Here is a 13,818-nt window from a genome sequence, read left to right on the forward strand (position 1 = left end):
TCCTTTGCTGCTACTACTACTTGATCATGATGCTAATGAACTCTGTTGTTGCTGAGATCTAAGGTAAGCTTCTGTAACACTTGACTTCCTATGAATTATGTGTTGACAATTGCTTTAGCATTGTATATTTTTACATTGCTCTTAAATGCTATTTTTTTCTTGTGTAATACATTAGTGGTTATTTTACAGCTTATCAAGGTAAATGAACACACCTGTATTGACACTTAAAACAAAAAATTATGTTGTGGTGCTTGTGGGTGTGGTGCTTGTGGGTGCTGTGCTTGTGGTGCCTGTGGGTGTGCATTCAACAGTGTGTTTGTGTGCTATGCAATATGTAAAAAATGGACATAAAATATCACCTAAATATATATTAGAAGCAAATATAACATATATGTGTATTGACACATTAGTAAGTAGTACTTACCGTTCTCCACTCCACCAGGGAATCACTCTATCAGCGAACCCCAGCTAGGACAATGCCAGCACAACATCGACATCTAAATAGGCTTGGAGCAAAACCGCCAACCTGACGGCCACGGAGTACTGTTAACCAGCAGAGGAGACTGCTGTGTCGACAGAGGTGAGCCATGTACGCAACAGAAAACAGTCTGTTAATCCAGATGATGATTCAGCCAGCCCACATCTATATATGGTGGGCAGGACTCTGTCAGCTTGACAGAGTACTTGTAACAACCACCACAGAGGGACGATGGGAGGACATACAAGATCTAAATCAGGCCCAGAGTGACCTAACAATTAAACTTATAAAAGGAAGAACCACGCCCTTCATTTTACCTGAAGAATTCAAAATACTGCGCTACAGGAAAATATTCAGGTCATGGGGAGTATGTCTAACTTAGAGATGTGAACCACAAGGATGCAAAGTGATCAGACTACCAGAACATTTACTTTCCGCATATCCATGGTTTGTAGCACAGTTATCATGGATCTATGGAAATTCAGATTTAATGTAGTAAAATGCATCCCCATATCAGATTTGGGACTGCAAACCCACAGCATTTAGTCAGGAGTTTAACATACAACTCAAAAGTGTCAAAGTTAGTAGCATATAGTTTTATATCTTTGTAAGCATAATAACAACTGATCCTAACTTACAACTATTGCAATTTGTTCCCAGTTTCTGCTAATGTATCTAGAATTCAGAAGTCAAGACTTTCTATGTATTAATATGTTACAATACCTCTAGAGTTGGTGCAGAATGGCGTAAAATAACCAGAACACCCTACGTATTAGCAAAGGCTCTGTGACCAGTAGGAAAGCAACAAGTTTCTTGATGGTGACCAGGATGGCAGCTGGTCCAGGAGGAAGTAACTGGTACATTAATTTCTTAGTCAAGGCTAGGGGTGCTGGCTTGTTCTTCCCACAGAAGCATCTCTTCTTTGCATGCTTGCTTCCAGAGAAAGAGGGTGGACTGGCTGGAGTTCTATGGCCAGGGTTGGTGTTTGTGGCAGAGAAGTTATAACTACCAAAGCATAGATGTCCTTATCCTCCAAAGCTGGCAATATGTGTTGCAGTGGAAAGGGCCTCCAATACACTGGCTATGACAACTTGGCTGGGGGCTACAAATTCAGGCCTCCAGATCGAAGTCCATCCCTTCAGTTTACATGGCATGGACCTTGCATGCAGATCAACATAACTGCCCATCCCTGAAAGGCAAACAGTTGCGGCGGAGCCCAAAGTTGATACTGGCTCCAGGAACAGATGCAGGGAGAGTCATGGGGACTTCTGCAGGAGGGTAAGCTCCTAGTGTTGGAATCTGTACCCGGTACTGAAGTAGAGGTACCGGGGGAAACTGAAAGCTTCATCAGAACTTGGGGCTGCCTCTCTTTGGGACAGGATTCTCTCTAACCTCTAACCTTTAACTTGCCATTTGGACCATAAAGGAGAGTGCCTGGATCAAAAAAGAAAACTGCATGAAGCTGGATCCACACTATGCTGGCATGGGTCTGGTATCTGCACAGCTGCTCCTGGTCCCAATCATCATACGAGTTTGACTTTCCTTCAAGGAGTCCACAACCTTTAAGGAAGAACAGCCGGAGAGTAGGTTGGGGACTGTGTTCTTAAAAAATGGACTTGAAAATACTAGGTTGGGTTCCTGAGAGCCCAAACACTATGTTGGGAAAAAAGAGCCAAGAACTGCTCCTCAAGGAGGTGGATTTCAGGGACAGGTGCCGGGACAGGTTCTGCTTTGTCCATGGTGCCTCCACTTTATTGAGCAACCTCCCAATAGATTTGTAGTGGGTGGATTTTATGGTAGCTAACTTAATGGTGGCCAGTGCTTCTCTGTTCTTCTGTCTTCTTTTGTAGCTTGTACACTTGTGAGTAGAATCCAGGTTCTTGAGCAGTGGGGGAGAGCAGACTCTCTCATTCACCAAGACTGTGCTCACTGATTGGGTGGTACCACCCTCTCAAAAGCTACCAGAACAGTGCAGGAGCCAAGATCGATTGTGGAAGCAGAGAAGGAGTCAGGAGTAGTCTGCCATGTCTGCCAGAGACAGACACACCCCAGAGGATGAGCTAAGCTCACTCCTAGTGCAAGTCTCTGTGTCACTGGAGCAGTTGGGCGCTTCTGCCCTGGATTTATGCCAAGGGAAGGAAACAAGCAACAGAACTGCAGCACCACAACCAGACCACTAGCTTGACCCTTTACTGCAACAACAGCATGGCGTATTTTCACCCAGATGAGTAGATCTTGATTCAACATGTTGCATTGCACCTAGTAGCTAGGAACAACAATCTGCTACTTTTTTTGTCAGGGAGATGTTGAAAATAGCAAGATCTTAGCACTTAAAATGTTTTTTCCTTGTGGTGGATGAGCAGCAGCATCAGCACCACATCAATAATCTGCCCTTTAATCACTCCTCATCGAAGAAGCAGTATACCTTACACCACTTGAAGCATCTGGTCTCCATGGGTTTTCAGCTGTTTAAACACTGCTCTGAGCATGCATGACAGTCGGTCTCCCTCTCCTTCAGTACACAGCAACAGGAGCCATTCCTTCTCTAGTCCTCTCCCGACGCTATTGGAGGGCAGCAGATTTTCCTGTCCTGTTTCAAACCTTTGTCCGCGATAGTGTACAGAGCTTCCGCTCAAAATCAAATGGCTTTAAATACCTAACATACAAGACCACCTTACATTCTCAAACAATATCAAAGGTGCATACTACTCAGAAATGGTGCAGCACAATTTTGGAGGAACTCAATAAAGTTCAAGTGCATCTTCCTTCCGGTACAAGTCAGCTCTATGGCAGTGGACATACCATGATAATAAAGAATCTGATTGATGGCAGAAATTCCATGATGTTACCTGCTACAGGGTATTTCTCTTAAGACAGTCCTTCAGCCAACCTAAGGTTATTGTTGGGCTTTAGCCTCCGGGCAAAAGAGAAGCTCAGGATGTGGAAAATGATCATACATCAGGGTGAAGGACTCTGTCACATTCCTAGTTAAGGTATTTCTTCACTCAGAACACCACTTTCTCCAAAACTGACTGATCTACCACCTGTCCATAATGGACTGATTGAGTGAAACAGAAATAGTCTTTCCTGACTCACTAATTGTATTAGTTCCGCTGAACTAGACACACGACAACCTACCTTATGACCTGTGCTTGGAGTATAGAGAGGAAGAAGCCAGGTAGAGGGAACATGCTCAGAGGCAGCTACCATAAGGTCTATAATGTCTAATATAGAAACACACTTTCTTGGGGTTGCACATACACTTGCAGGACCCTAGCCTTGGTTACTCAAATCTTTCAGTAATACAGAGACATGGACATACACAGGGACGTGTGAGATTGTAGTAATAGCCAGCTTTGCAGAATTACCTGGGAGAGCCAGACCGCAGTTTGCCGAGTCTGGGGAGCAAATAAAAAAAGCCTGTGCTTCACAACTATCTTTCAGCTGCCACAAAGTATAGGTTATGTCACATTGTTGTTAGAGACAGAGTCACCCATGTTAAAAGGCAGTTCACGTTTGGTGAACCAAATCTCTGGCACAGTTGAGTAACCCACGAAGCAACTTGTTACTAAAATATATAAAGCACCTGCAAGCCAACTCATAATGTGAATCCCCTTTGCAGGAAAATATGCCAGGTCAGTTAGAAATGTTGAAGTGCAGCTCCTGAGAGCCTGAGCTGTTATCTTTACTGCTCACCTTGCTCCACATCAGGTACAAAACTCCAGCCCACTTTCTATGTGCCATGGCTTGGCAAGTACTCACAAAAAACCTAAACACCTTGCTCATTACAGTACAGTGGAGTAGTCCATCTGGCAGGCCCGTCATACATAGGGGCCGTGACTCATGCAGTAACCAGCAGCGCACGCATCATCTTAGACTTGCAGTATTCAACAGGTAAAGGGCAGCCTCTAATTCTTGTCTCAAGAAGTGGGCTGTCTGTGGTTGCATTTTATTTTTGTGTCATAATTTTTTATTGGAGTTCAAAGATAGGCAGTTTCATAGGTTACAAAACAATATAGTAAATATAAATCGGTATGTGACAAATAATATACACTTGTAATAAATTAAGGAAGAGGAAAGAAGGAGGGAAAGGGAAAAAGGAGAAGAGAAAAAGCTACATATAGGGAAGGAAAGAAAAGAGAATTAGAATTTCAGGAATCGCAAAGAAAGGGGGTCCACAACTGCTGGAATAATTGTTCTTGGTCTTGTATCCTATGTATGTATGTGGTTGCATTTTAAAGTATCCTATTCACTCACCATAGTGTTGGCACCAGAAACTGAAGTACTGCACTGGTACAGGCGATGTGGAGAATCAGAAGCAGGCAACAAGTGGAGGTCAGTGAGGCATGATTGCTCTCAAGCACATTTGACACTTCCCTACAGTTATTTTTAAACTCTTCTAGCTATACAATGGCAACCTACATTTATTGTATTTAAAAATTACTGTAATAATGCAGGGAGGGAAACACTGCACCTCACTTTAGTGGGAGGTACAACAATTAACACTGAGTTTTAATCAAACATTCTGTCTGGTATACCTTACCTCACCACTATAAAATACACATGCACAGAAAGGCTCTCAAGTGGGCTCTCTCTCACTCATGACTTCCTCCTAGCTGACAAAATACATATCCTCTATTTCGTAAAGCCAAAATATATTGAAGTGATGTACTAGGTGTTCGACTAGAGGAATGCACCCCCATAATGTTAAACCACTGCTGAAACTCAAGTAAATTGGGTACATTAAAGATTGAGTATTTAGCCTACTTGAAACATGACAAAATATCAGAATTTCTAAGCACAAAGAAAGATTTCTATTTGAATATTTTCGTTTTTTTATTGACAGTAGGAAAAGGTTCCAGAATTCATACTACCTAACAAACTATATGCCTGTGATTTAGTGTCTCAACTTCAGCCACTATTTTTTGTTTCCCATACAGGTCCAAGACACAATGAATGGCAAATCTTACAAGGTTTCTGTTGGGGGGAGATGTGTTGGGATCTATGCTTCTTGGAATTGTGGGGATGTTGCTAGGAGGTTAGAATGTTATGATGTGAATAGCAGACAGTACAGAGGAAGCTGTGGAAGGAGCTGGAGGTCTCTTCACTTCTGACTAATAAAGACTTACTTCAACTATATAACCTGGATTGAAGATATCTTCTTTACAGTTTCCTATATTGGAACTACTTACCTTACTTCATTCCCTCTGCCTCCAGCCTTTTCAAAATCTCCTTGACCTGCAGCCGTATTAACAATATACCAAGCATCTACACACCTACCCCTTATGCGTCCGGGCTAGAACTTGCTTTTTCCCCTATTGCCCTACTTTTCTAGCACTAGTTCTTAATACTTTTTTTAAAAACATATATTTATTGGGTTTTTGGGAAAAAATTCAAAAACAAGGGGGAAAGGAAGTTCCAGGATGATCTCAGGCTAGATAAAAGAAAAAGGAGGGGAGAACACATAATTCGGATCATCATATCTCAGCAGCAACCTGAACAACATACAATATCTAGTGAAATAGTCAGAAGAATAAGCATACTAACATCACGTAGGCAGATCGTGTTTAAGACTTTTTACGACTTGCCCGACCTCTTTCGTAATCCTTTCACAGCCAACCTTTGAACCAATGCATTAATTTTATGTGTTGAATATCATCAATTTTCCCTTGACTGTTTCACTGTCCTTTGCAACATCTCAAATGAGGCTTCAAGGCCTGGACCTCTTTAAATGAAGGTTAACATATCACGGCTTGAAGAGTTCTCACCACCACCAGGCCACTGTTTAGCCCTAGTTGCTTGCCTTTGCCAGCAGAACCACCATACTCAACTAAGTAGAACCTCGATAGCGTTGAGAAGAATCGTGTGGCGATACATCAATTCCTCAATTGCACTATCTCAGTTTGTGAGCTCAGTGAGAGCATTTCTTTCACACCTGCCCACCAGAGAATCATAATTGCTCACATCTCGATTGCTGCACATGCTTCTTCTTGAAAATCTCAGTTTTGCACATGGTGATGTTTGAATAATGTAAAGAAAATCCTAAGAAGATACAGCAAACTTTATTAGTTTGATTATGATCTAATGTGGCTTTGGAGGGCATTTTAACTGTGCAATGGTTCATCTTTTCCTTTATAGCTATCCTCCAAGATTCAGATCCTTGCCATCAACACTTGGCAGAGCAATGGTTTTCATCAGTGTTAGCCTTTTAGTTGCTGTAAATCTGGCTTAGGGCAGAACGTTCCATTCAGATGGCACAGAATTATAACATGAGTTCATGGGCACCAGAGTGCCAAGTGTCATTTTAAAACACTCCACTCATAGTTGGTGTTGCAATGGGGAAAAGGAAAAAGACCTTCACTTCCTGGTAATCTCCAACATTACAGCCAGCTGCTTGAGGCACAATCTGCTGAACATCAGTCAAGAGGGGACTGAGAGTGGTGGCAGTCATGTAACACTTGAAGGAGCCCTAACCTTATGGGTGCTTTAGCGCTATAAGGGTGTTCCACTCGCTTTGGATCAAATATTCTAAGTAAAAAAAGACAGGGGCAAAGGAGGGCCTTTATAAAGTTAGGGAGGAAAGCTTATACTAGGGAAGAGCACATGACATCCCTCGGTTCTCATCAATAAACCTTTCAAAAGGTACCATTAAGAGTTTCAGTGATCCTAAAGAAAGCGAAGGGACACATTCGAATTTATTTTCCATTGCCTACTTCTTTCTTGGATGCCAACTTTCCAATTGGATGAGGGAGGCATTCTGCCCTTCTGGGTGAGATGCTGAAGCGGTGGTGTGGCTTTAAAGGGCCTGCACAGTAATGTGTTCAGTGAGTGAGTAAAGTGTAGGTAGACAGGAGCAGGCATGTGTTTGGAAGTAATCAGTGCTTTCAATGGCGGATACTGTCGGTGAGGAGTACCTGCACTTCTCTATTTTGAGAGGGAGAGCACCAGCACTTCTTGGACGCAAGTAGGTACTCAAGTATAAGGTAACGCACTTATATTTTCACATTTCAAGCACTTAAAGTAATGTAAACTGGACAGGAACCTGCAGAAAACAAGCACTTCAACTAAGAAACGTCACAATTTACAAAAAGAAAGGTTAACAAAACAACAGAGGTCTGTAAGATGAAACATCCTGTCACAAAGAAGGTTTTACAGCTTATCTTTACCTCCCAGCACTCTTTTCGGGGGAAGTGAAGGCACCATGCGATAAGGGAACTTCTGCAGAAGCAGCTCCTGGATCACCACAAAATCATTGTAGCGCCTGAACACGGTGGACTTGAAACGCTGCAAAAGAAGAGAAGAAAAGGGGACATGAGAGGAGAATAAAAGATGGTACCTGTACTAGGGCTAGACAAAGCATTTGCCATCTTGGCAGTCATTTCACAGGGAGGAAACCTGACTAGCCATAGGTAAAAATGACACAGTTGGAGGGAGGTCCCGCATGCTGCACGGGAATAATAATCAGCTCTCCACCAAATGTGACAAAGTGCTGGGGTGTGCAAGGACTGAGCCGTAGTTCGAACCTTTGTGCCACAGGAACCAGATAAAAAAAACACATCCTTCCCTGAAAACAATGCCTAACGTGACCCTTGCCCTTCACTTCTGGGAATCACAAAAAGACAAACAAAAAGAAATGGCCGAGATTTTTGGGTAATAAATCAATAGAGCAGTTTCAGAATAAACCAAGTACAGAACATATTTCATGTTGATAGGAGAAACTGGGTAAAGAGCCGCTATGCTTTGAATGCATTTATCAGCACAGGTCTTGTAGTGACAAACTACTTCTCAGGCGAGATTAGTACTCTGACCAAGTCAATCCAAATAGCAGCAAGTTACATTACTTTTTTATTGAACTGCATATTTCCACATACAAGTATTCCAAGAACGACCTTCTAAGGGCAGGCTGTCAGAGAATTCACAGTCCCAATGCTGGAAGGGGGCTGTGAGCTGGGGTGGGCGTACAAGACAGCAGTGAAGGAGTGTCATCCACATCAAACGGCATTAGAACATTGGAATGTTGGGAGCTCCATTGAAAACAATGGAGTGCTCTGGGCTTATAATGGCTGGTATAATCCTGGAGCTCCAACATTCCAATGTTTCTTTGTACACAGCTCTGGCTGTGAACAAAGGCTTCAGGGAGCCAGAGGGGATTCCAATTCCCTCGCGCTTCCAAAAGGCTTTGTTTTTTTGTTAGAACATTCTGCCCTCTGGTGACAGAATGTTCTAATAGCCTTATAGCCCTTCGTAGATGGGCTATACCGCTATTAAAGTCCCTCTCCCTTGTTAAAGGCCCTCGCCTTCGGCTCGGGGCCTTTAACCCTGGAGAGGGCCTTTAATAGCCGGTATAGCCCTCTACGGCGGGCTATAAGGCTATATTACAGCCAGTATTCCAGTTGTGCCATTCGCCACTAACTGGAGGGCCAATCTACTTTTCCCGAGGGCCCACTTGGAGTAATGAAGGTCCTTATTATCATCCTGCCTACTTGAGTTGTGACTCTTACTACCAATCAGTAAATACATAGAAACATATATGGAATGACCTCAAGTACACGTTTGGTGATTAAAACGAAGCCAAACTTGCACATTGGGTAAACACAGATTTCATGAGGTTGTGTAAATAACATGTCTGTTAAAGAACACGGATGAGGCCTTAGTACCATAATGGCGGAATCTGTATTTACTGCATGTGTTAAATACTGATTATGTGCTGCATAACATATGTTGTAACTACAGCAGTCGATAAATAGAATGCACAAAATATTAGCAAGTGCCCATTTCATGCACTGGGAGTTTCTGAAGTGAGAAAATGAATCCCTAAAAACATACAGAAGGACCTCAGGACAAGTCCAAAGTATACCAACAACTCCGTCCTTTGTGGGAGTGCGCTGGTATTCATTTTGTGTGGACAAAGCACCCTGAAACAGACAAACGGAATCCATTGCAATCCTCTATTATCACTCAGTCATCACAAGCAGAAACCTGCCAAATTTTTCCATCATGAACCCCAGAAGAGAAAGGAAGTTCATATCGACAGATCCTGAGCTGGAGCTCGTTGCCAAGAAGATGGTAAGGCACCTTGATTCGCTAATGTGCAATCTCACACTGAAAATCCCACCAAAAACAAACAAGAAGATGGTATACTGTCTTTTAAACTATCTTTTTACCGCTTTTCAGATCCGTAGCAAATATTAACTACTGTTTATAAATGTATAATGTCTGTGTATGTGGACATGTTGGCTTTTAACGTTTTAAAGTGTAAAAATGTATGTGCAATCTTTCATGGCTCTTTCAAGAATCGAATAAAGTATTTTCTAAACTCATCTGAAGTACTTATGTCAGTTGCCAAGCAGAAACATTTAAGCATGGCAACTGGTAGTAGCTATTCATCTCAGCTCTACCTTAAGGGTGGGAAGAAAAAAATATTATAACCATCCATAACATGTCTGAAGTGAAGATATGAAAGAAGGCCTTGAGGTGGAGGAAACCAAAGTAAGAGATAGGATAGCTGCAATGGAAGTACATGTAGTACTTAAAAAGTTGACTTGACTGAGAATCATTATTGTGAACAGTGACAGTTGTAATTTGTTACATATATTCGCACTGATCCCTGTATGTGCTGCCATAGAGGCGAACAAATCTCTAATAGTACTGCCAACATGTATTGAGATTTGACTACAATAATCATGACACATTGGGGTGTTGCGTGGGGGTGGAGTTTAATTTTAAAAATTAAAATAACATTTCCTTCCTGGGTCCTGCGCCGTCTCTGCTTCTGGCCTGATCTAGCATTTTCCTGCCTCCGGCAGGAACAGGAAGCAGGCAGTCTCCCCCCCCCCTTCCCAAAGCCAATCACAAGGCTGCAATGGCAGCGTTGTGACTGGTGGGGACGCCGACCAACCAGGCGTCTATGGGGAGGTCATATTCTCCATGTAGGCTGCATGCAGCCTACATGGAGAAAAGGGAGAGTGCACATGACTGGTTTGGTCAGCCCCAAAAAGCTGACCAAACATTAAGGGCCCGCAGCATTGGACAAGACACTCCTCCCCTGCCCCCCGAGCAGACCCGCCCACCCACCCGCCCCCAACCAAACCCTTCTGCTTTCTCACTGAGAAGCAAAAACATAAAATGGTAGTTTCACCATTTTATGTTTCTGCTTCTCGTACTGCGAGAAAGCAGTGGGTGATGCACATCCGCCCTAATGGAGGAGCCGCCCCTGCACAGCTATTACTTTCAGGAAGGGGAGATGGCAGTGGATCGCTGTGTTGGGCTCCAGGGTCTCCATAATGATGAAATAAAGTTTTGCATAGGGCCTATATTGAGCCTGTATATCCTATTGTAGTGTAGTGCCTATATTCCCAATAGGCTCTCCGCATTGGAATAACAAACGATAGTTTAGACGCAAGACTGAGGTCGACTAGGTCTCTATTGAATATGTTAGACTTAATTGTGTGTGCCAGCTAGCTCAGAGATCACTAGAAACTTTCTCGAGTAAACAAGAAGGCGTTTTAGCTTTTCTGAATAGACAAGAAGGGATTAGCTTCTGACAAACATATCACATGACAACTTTGTTCCCCCTGCAATAAGGAATATATCTCCAGAGTCGCGGAAGCAATAGATAGCTATTTTACTCAGTCAATCGTGCATGCTTCCTTTAACCAGAGATGCAGAGAAATAGAGAGACGGGCGTTTTCAATAAAAGGGTTATTTATTGAGCAGTCTTCTTTCTCATGCAAGAGAAATGAATTGCCACAATTGCAATACTTGTCATAAAGTAAAGTGCATACAGTAAAAGGAGTATTATGAAATAATACTGTAAAAGCATTTATATGGTTTCTAAGCCATAAGATACTTAAAATGGATAAAATACATACAATGATAAAAATAATAACTAAACGTACTCAACTGGTGTTTCTAAGATATGCCTACCCCAGTGTACCTAACCTAAGCCTAGTACAGGGAAGGAGTAGATGAGTTACAGTTTTTGCCAAGAATCTGAATCAAGAATTCTCTATGGGTCTAATCAGATCCGTACCTTGGGTATAGAATGAAGGAGGTCTTGCATCTCTCTCTCAGGACTCAATCTCCCAGTAACCCGCGAGGGTATCCGGGAAACACTGGAGCTGGATTTCTCGGCAGGAGAAAAGACAGCGTCTCTCAGTGCGTCAGCAGGGAGGGTCGGCTTCCTTCGGCATTCGCATCAGCAGGGCGTCGGGCAAGTAGATAGCCGATCTGCTCCAAACCACCGTGTGTTGCTTAAGGCAGATGTTGGTATATTTATACCTGGAAGGTGCCGAGTTTGACGTAAGGTTGGACATAAAACGTCACTAAGAACTGGCAGTTCTTTCAGGAGTTCTAGGACAAATCAAAACAGAAGCAGGGGGAATTCCTGTGCTGCTGGAGGCTTGGTTTGTTTAAGAACGCGTTGTACTTTCTAGGAGTCTATGGGAGTAGCCTTGCCGTATTTGGACTGCATTGGCTATGACTTAATATGGATATGATTCTTATGCCTTTATAAGGATATGTTTTGTTATAACCACATAAGGGCATAAATCGGGAATATCTAATTAGGGGCCTAGATACATTCACAACACTATGAACCACATGCTTACTTATGTTTGAGTTCCAGCATTACTCTTTCAATTTTGGCTCTCATCCTGCATTGCTGCGCCATATAAGATCATTGACTGATAGCCTGGTTTCCACCCTCATGCTGAATGTGTTATGGTAGAAGAACAGGGATCCGGCATAGCATGATAAAGTGGCCTTGAAGTGCTCAATCCATGGGGATGTACTACAGAATTGAAGCATGAGCTGCTGCAATCAACATTTGAGCTTCACCTGTCCATGGAGATGTATGAAGGTCTGGCCCTGAGCAGGTATGTGTGATTTAATTTTTGCAGCTCTAAAAGTGCATGCACTTAGTTATTTTTGTTATTTTGCATTATTGTCTAGGTATTAGGTTGGTGATATTTTTTTACAGTGGTTCTTTCCCTCCCTACACTCAGGAATTTCTACCACCTGAGTTTGACTTGAGCTATTATAAGGTAATATTTTCCACTGGTTTTCAATGACCTCTCATACTTGTAATTGAGTGTTATTTATGACATTCATTCTTTTTCGTCACATGCTAAATATCACATGCTGTAAATAGCCAGTGATAAATATCACATGTTTTTTAACTCGTGATCAGACGAGGCAGTAAATTCAGGCATTATTTACCCTGCTGTGTGGTAATTACCACAACGCCTAACTCATATTCAGGGTCAATTTAGGTTAAGTAAATCATTAAACTATGGATTCAACTGGGGAGGATGGGTGGTCTTGAAGTGCACTATTGAGAGTGCAGACTGGGGGAAAAATGATACCTTGCCCTACTTGGACGCTCACAATTTAATTTAAAGTACAAAAACTCAAATTAGTAGTTTACGTTTGGCACTAAGCATTCAACCTCCGCATAATTAGCACTAGTTGCCTCTCTGGTGTCAAGGATTTGAGGTTTTAGGCCTGCGGCTCCACCCGTAGAGATCTGGCGGTGCGGGCACCATAAAGCTTTCTCTCAACCCAACTACCAGAGAAGGTAGCAGGGTTGTTTCTACTGAATTTTCGTCGAATTCCCATTCCTCCATCCTAGAGGCCAATCAGCTGGCTTACTACAAAGCGGCTGGAACATTCAGCTCCAGTGGCAAAAAGTTAGCCAGCAAAGAAATAAAAGGTCCAGGAAACTGTTTTCGCAACAGTAAAAAAGTAAAGGAAGAACCACAAGAACAGGCAGACCATAACAACTGAAGTGACAAGTGACAGCCAAGACTGGAATTCAACTGCAGAAAGCCGGAATACTAAGCAGATTCTGAGGAGTAAGCAGGTACGTTAAAGTCGTCCAAGGGGAGAAACTACTGTATTAAAAAACAAAACAAAAAAAACTACTATTATGCACATTTACCCTGATTAGCACAAAACCTGGAAGGAATGTTAATTGCACCAACGAAATATGCAAAATTCACAAAGTTCACATTCTACCAAATTCATAATATTTCTCGAAATTATGCCATAATGGATTTTGCTTTTTTTTTACCTGGGTGTGCACTTGCGAGATAGGGAGTAATGATAAAACTAGGAGGAGCACTTCAAATACACAAAAAGTACCCGTAGGGGACACAGAATAACTCAAAAATAATCAATGCTCAACAGTCTGAAATAATAATGATCGAAAGTCTGAAGCTACAACACAGGGGCAACAGTTCGCTTTAGAGTAGCAAAAAATGATTGTCAAATTCAACCAAACAGCACACACAATACACCACTGCAAGCATTTGGGATGAGCGACTGCAACTTATTGACGT

At 42.4% G+C, this 13,818-nt stretch overlaps 1 protein-coding gene across 3 annotated transcripts in view; it reads right to left on the minus strand.

The window, feature by feature from the left end:
* SNX8 (sorting nexin 8) overlaps positions 1–13,818 on the minus strand; it is a 167,309-nt gene that overhangs the window by 63,541 nt on the left and 89,950 nt on the right. For all 3 annotated transcript variants that reach the window (XM_086940614.1, XM_086940615.1, XM_086940616.1), the window contains exon 3: positions 7,645–7,762. In XM_086940614.1, coding sequence (XP_086796740.1) covers positions 7,645–7,762 — 118 coding nt within the window. The remainder of the gene's footprint in view (positions 1–7,644; positions 7,763–13,818) is intronic.

The sequence above is a fragment of the Lissotriton vulgaris genome, chromosome 10, assembly GCF_964263255.1.
Source record: "Lissotriton vulgaris chromosome 10, aLisVul1.2, whole genome shotgun sequence".
Taxonomy (NCBI): domain Eukaryota; kingdom Metazoa; phylum Chordata; class Amphibia; order Caudata; family Salamandridae; genus Lissotriton; species Lissotriton vulgaris.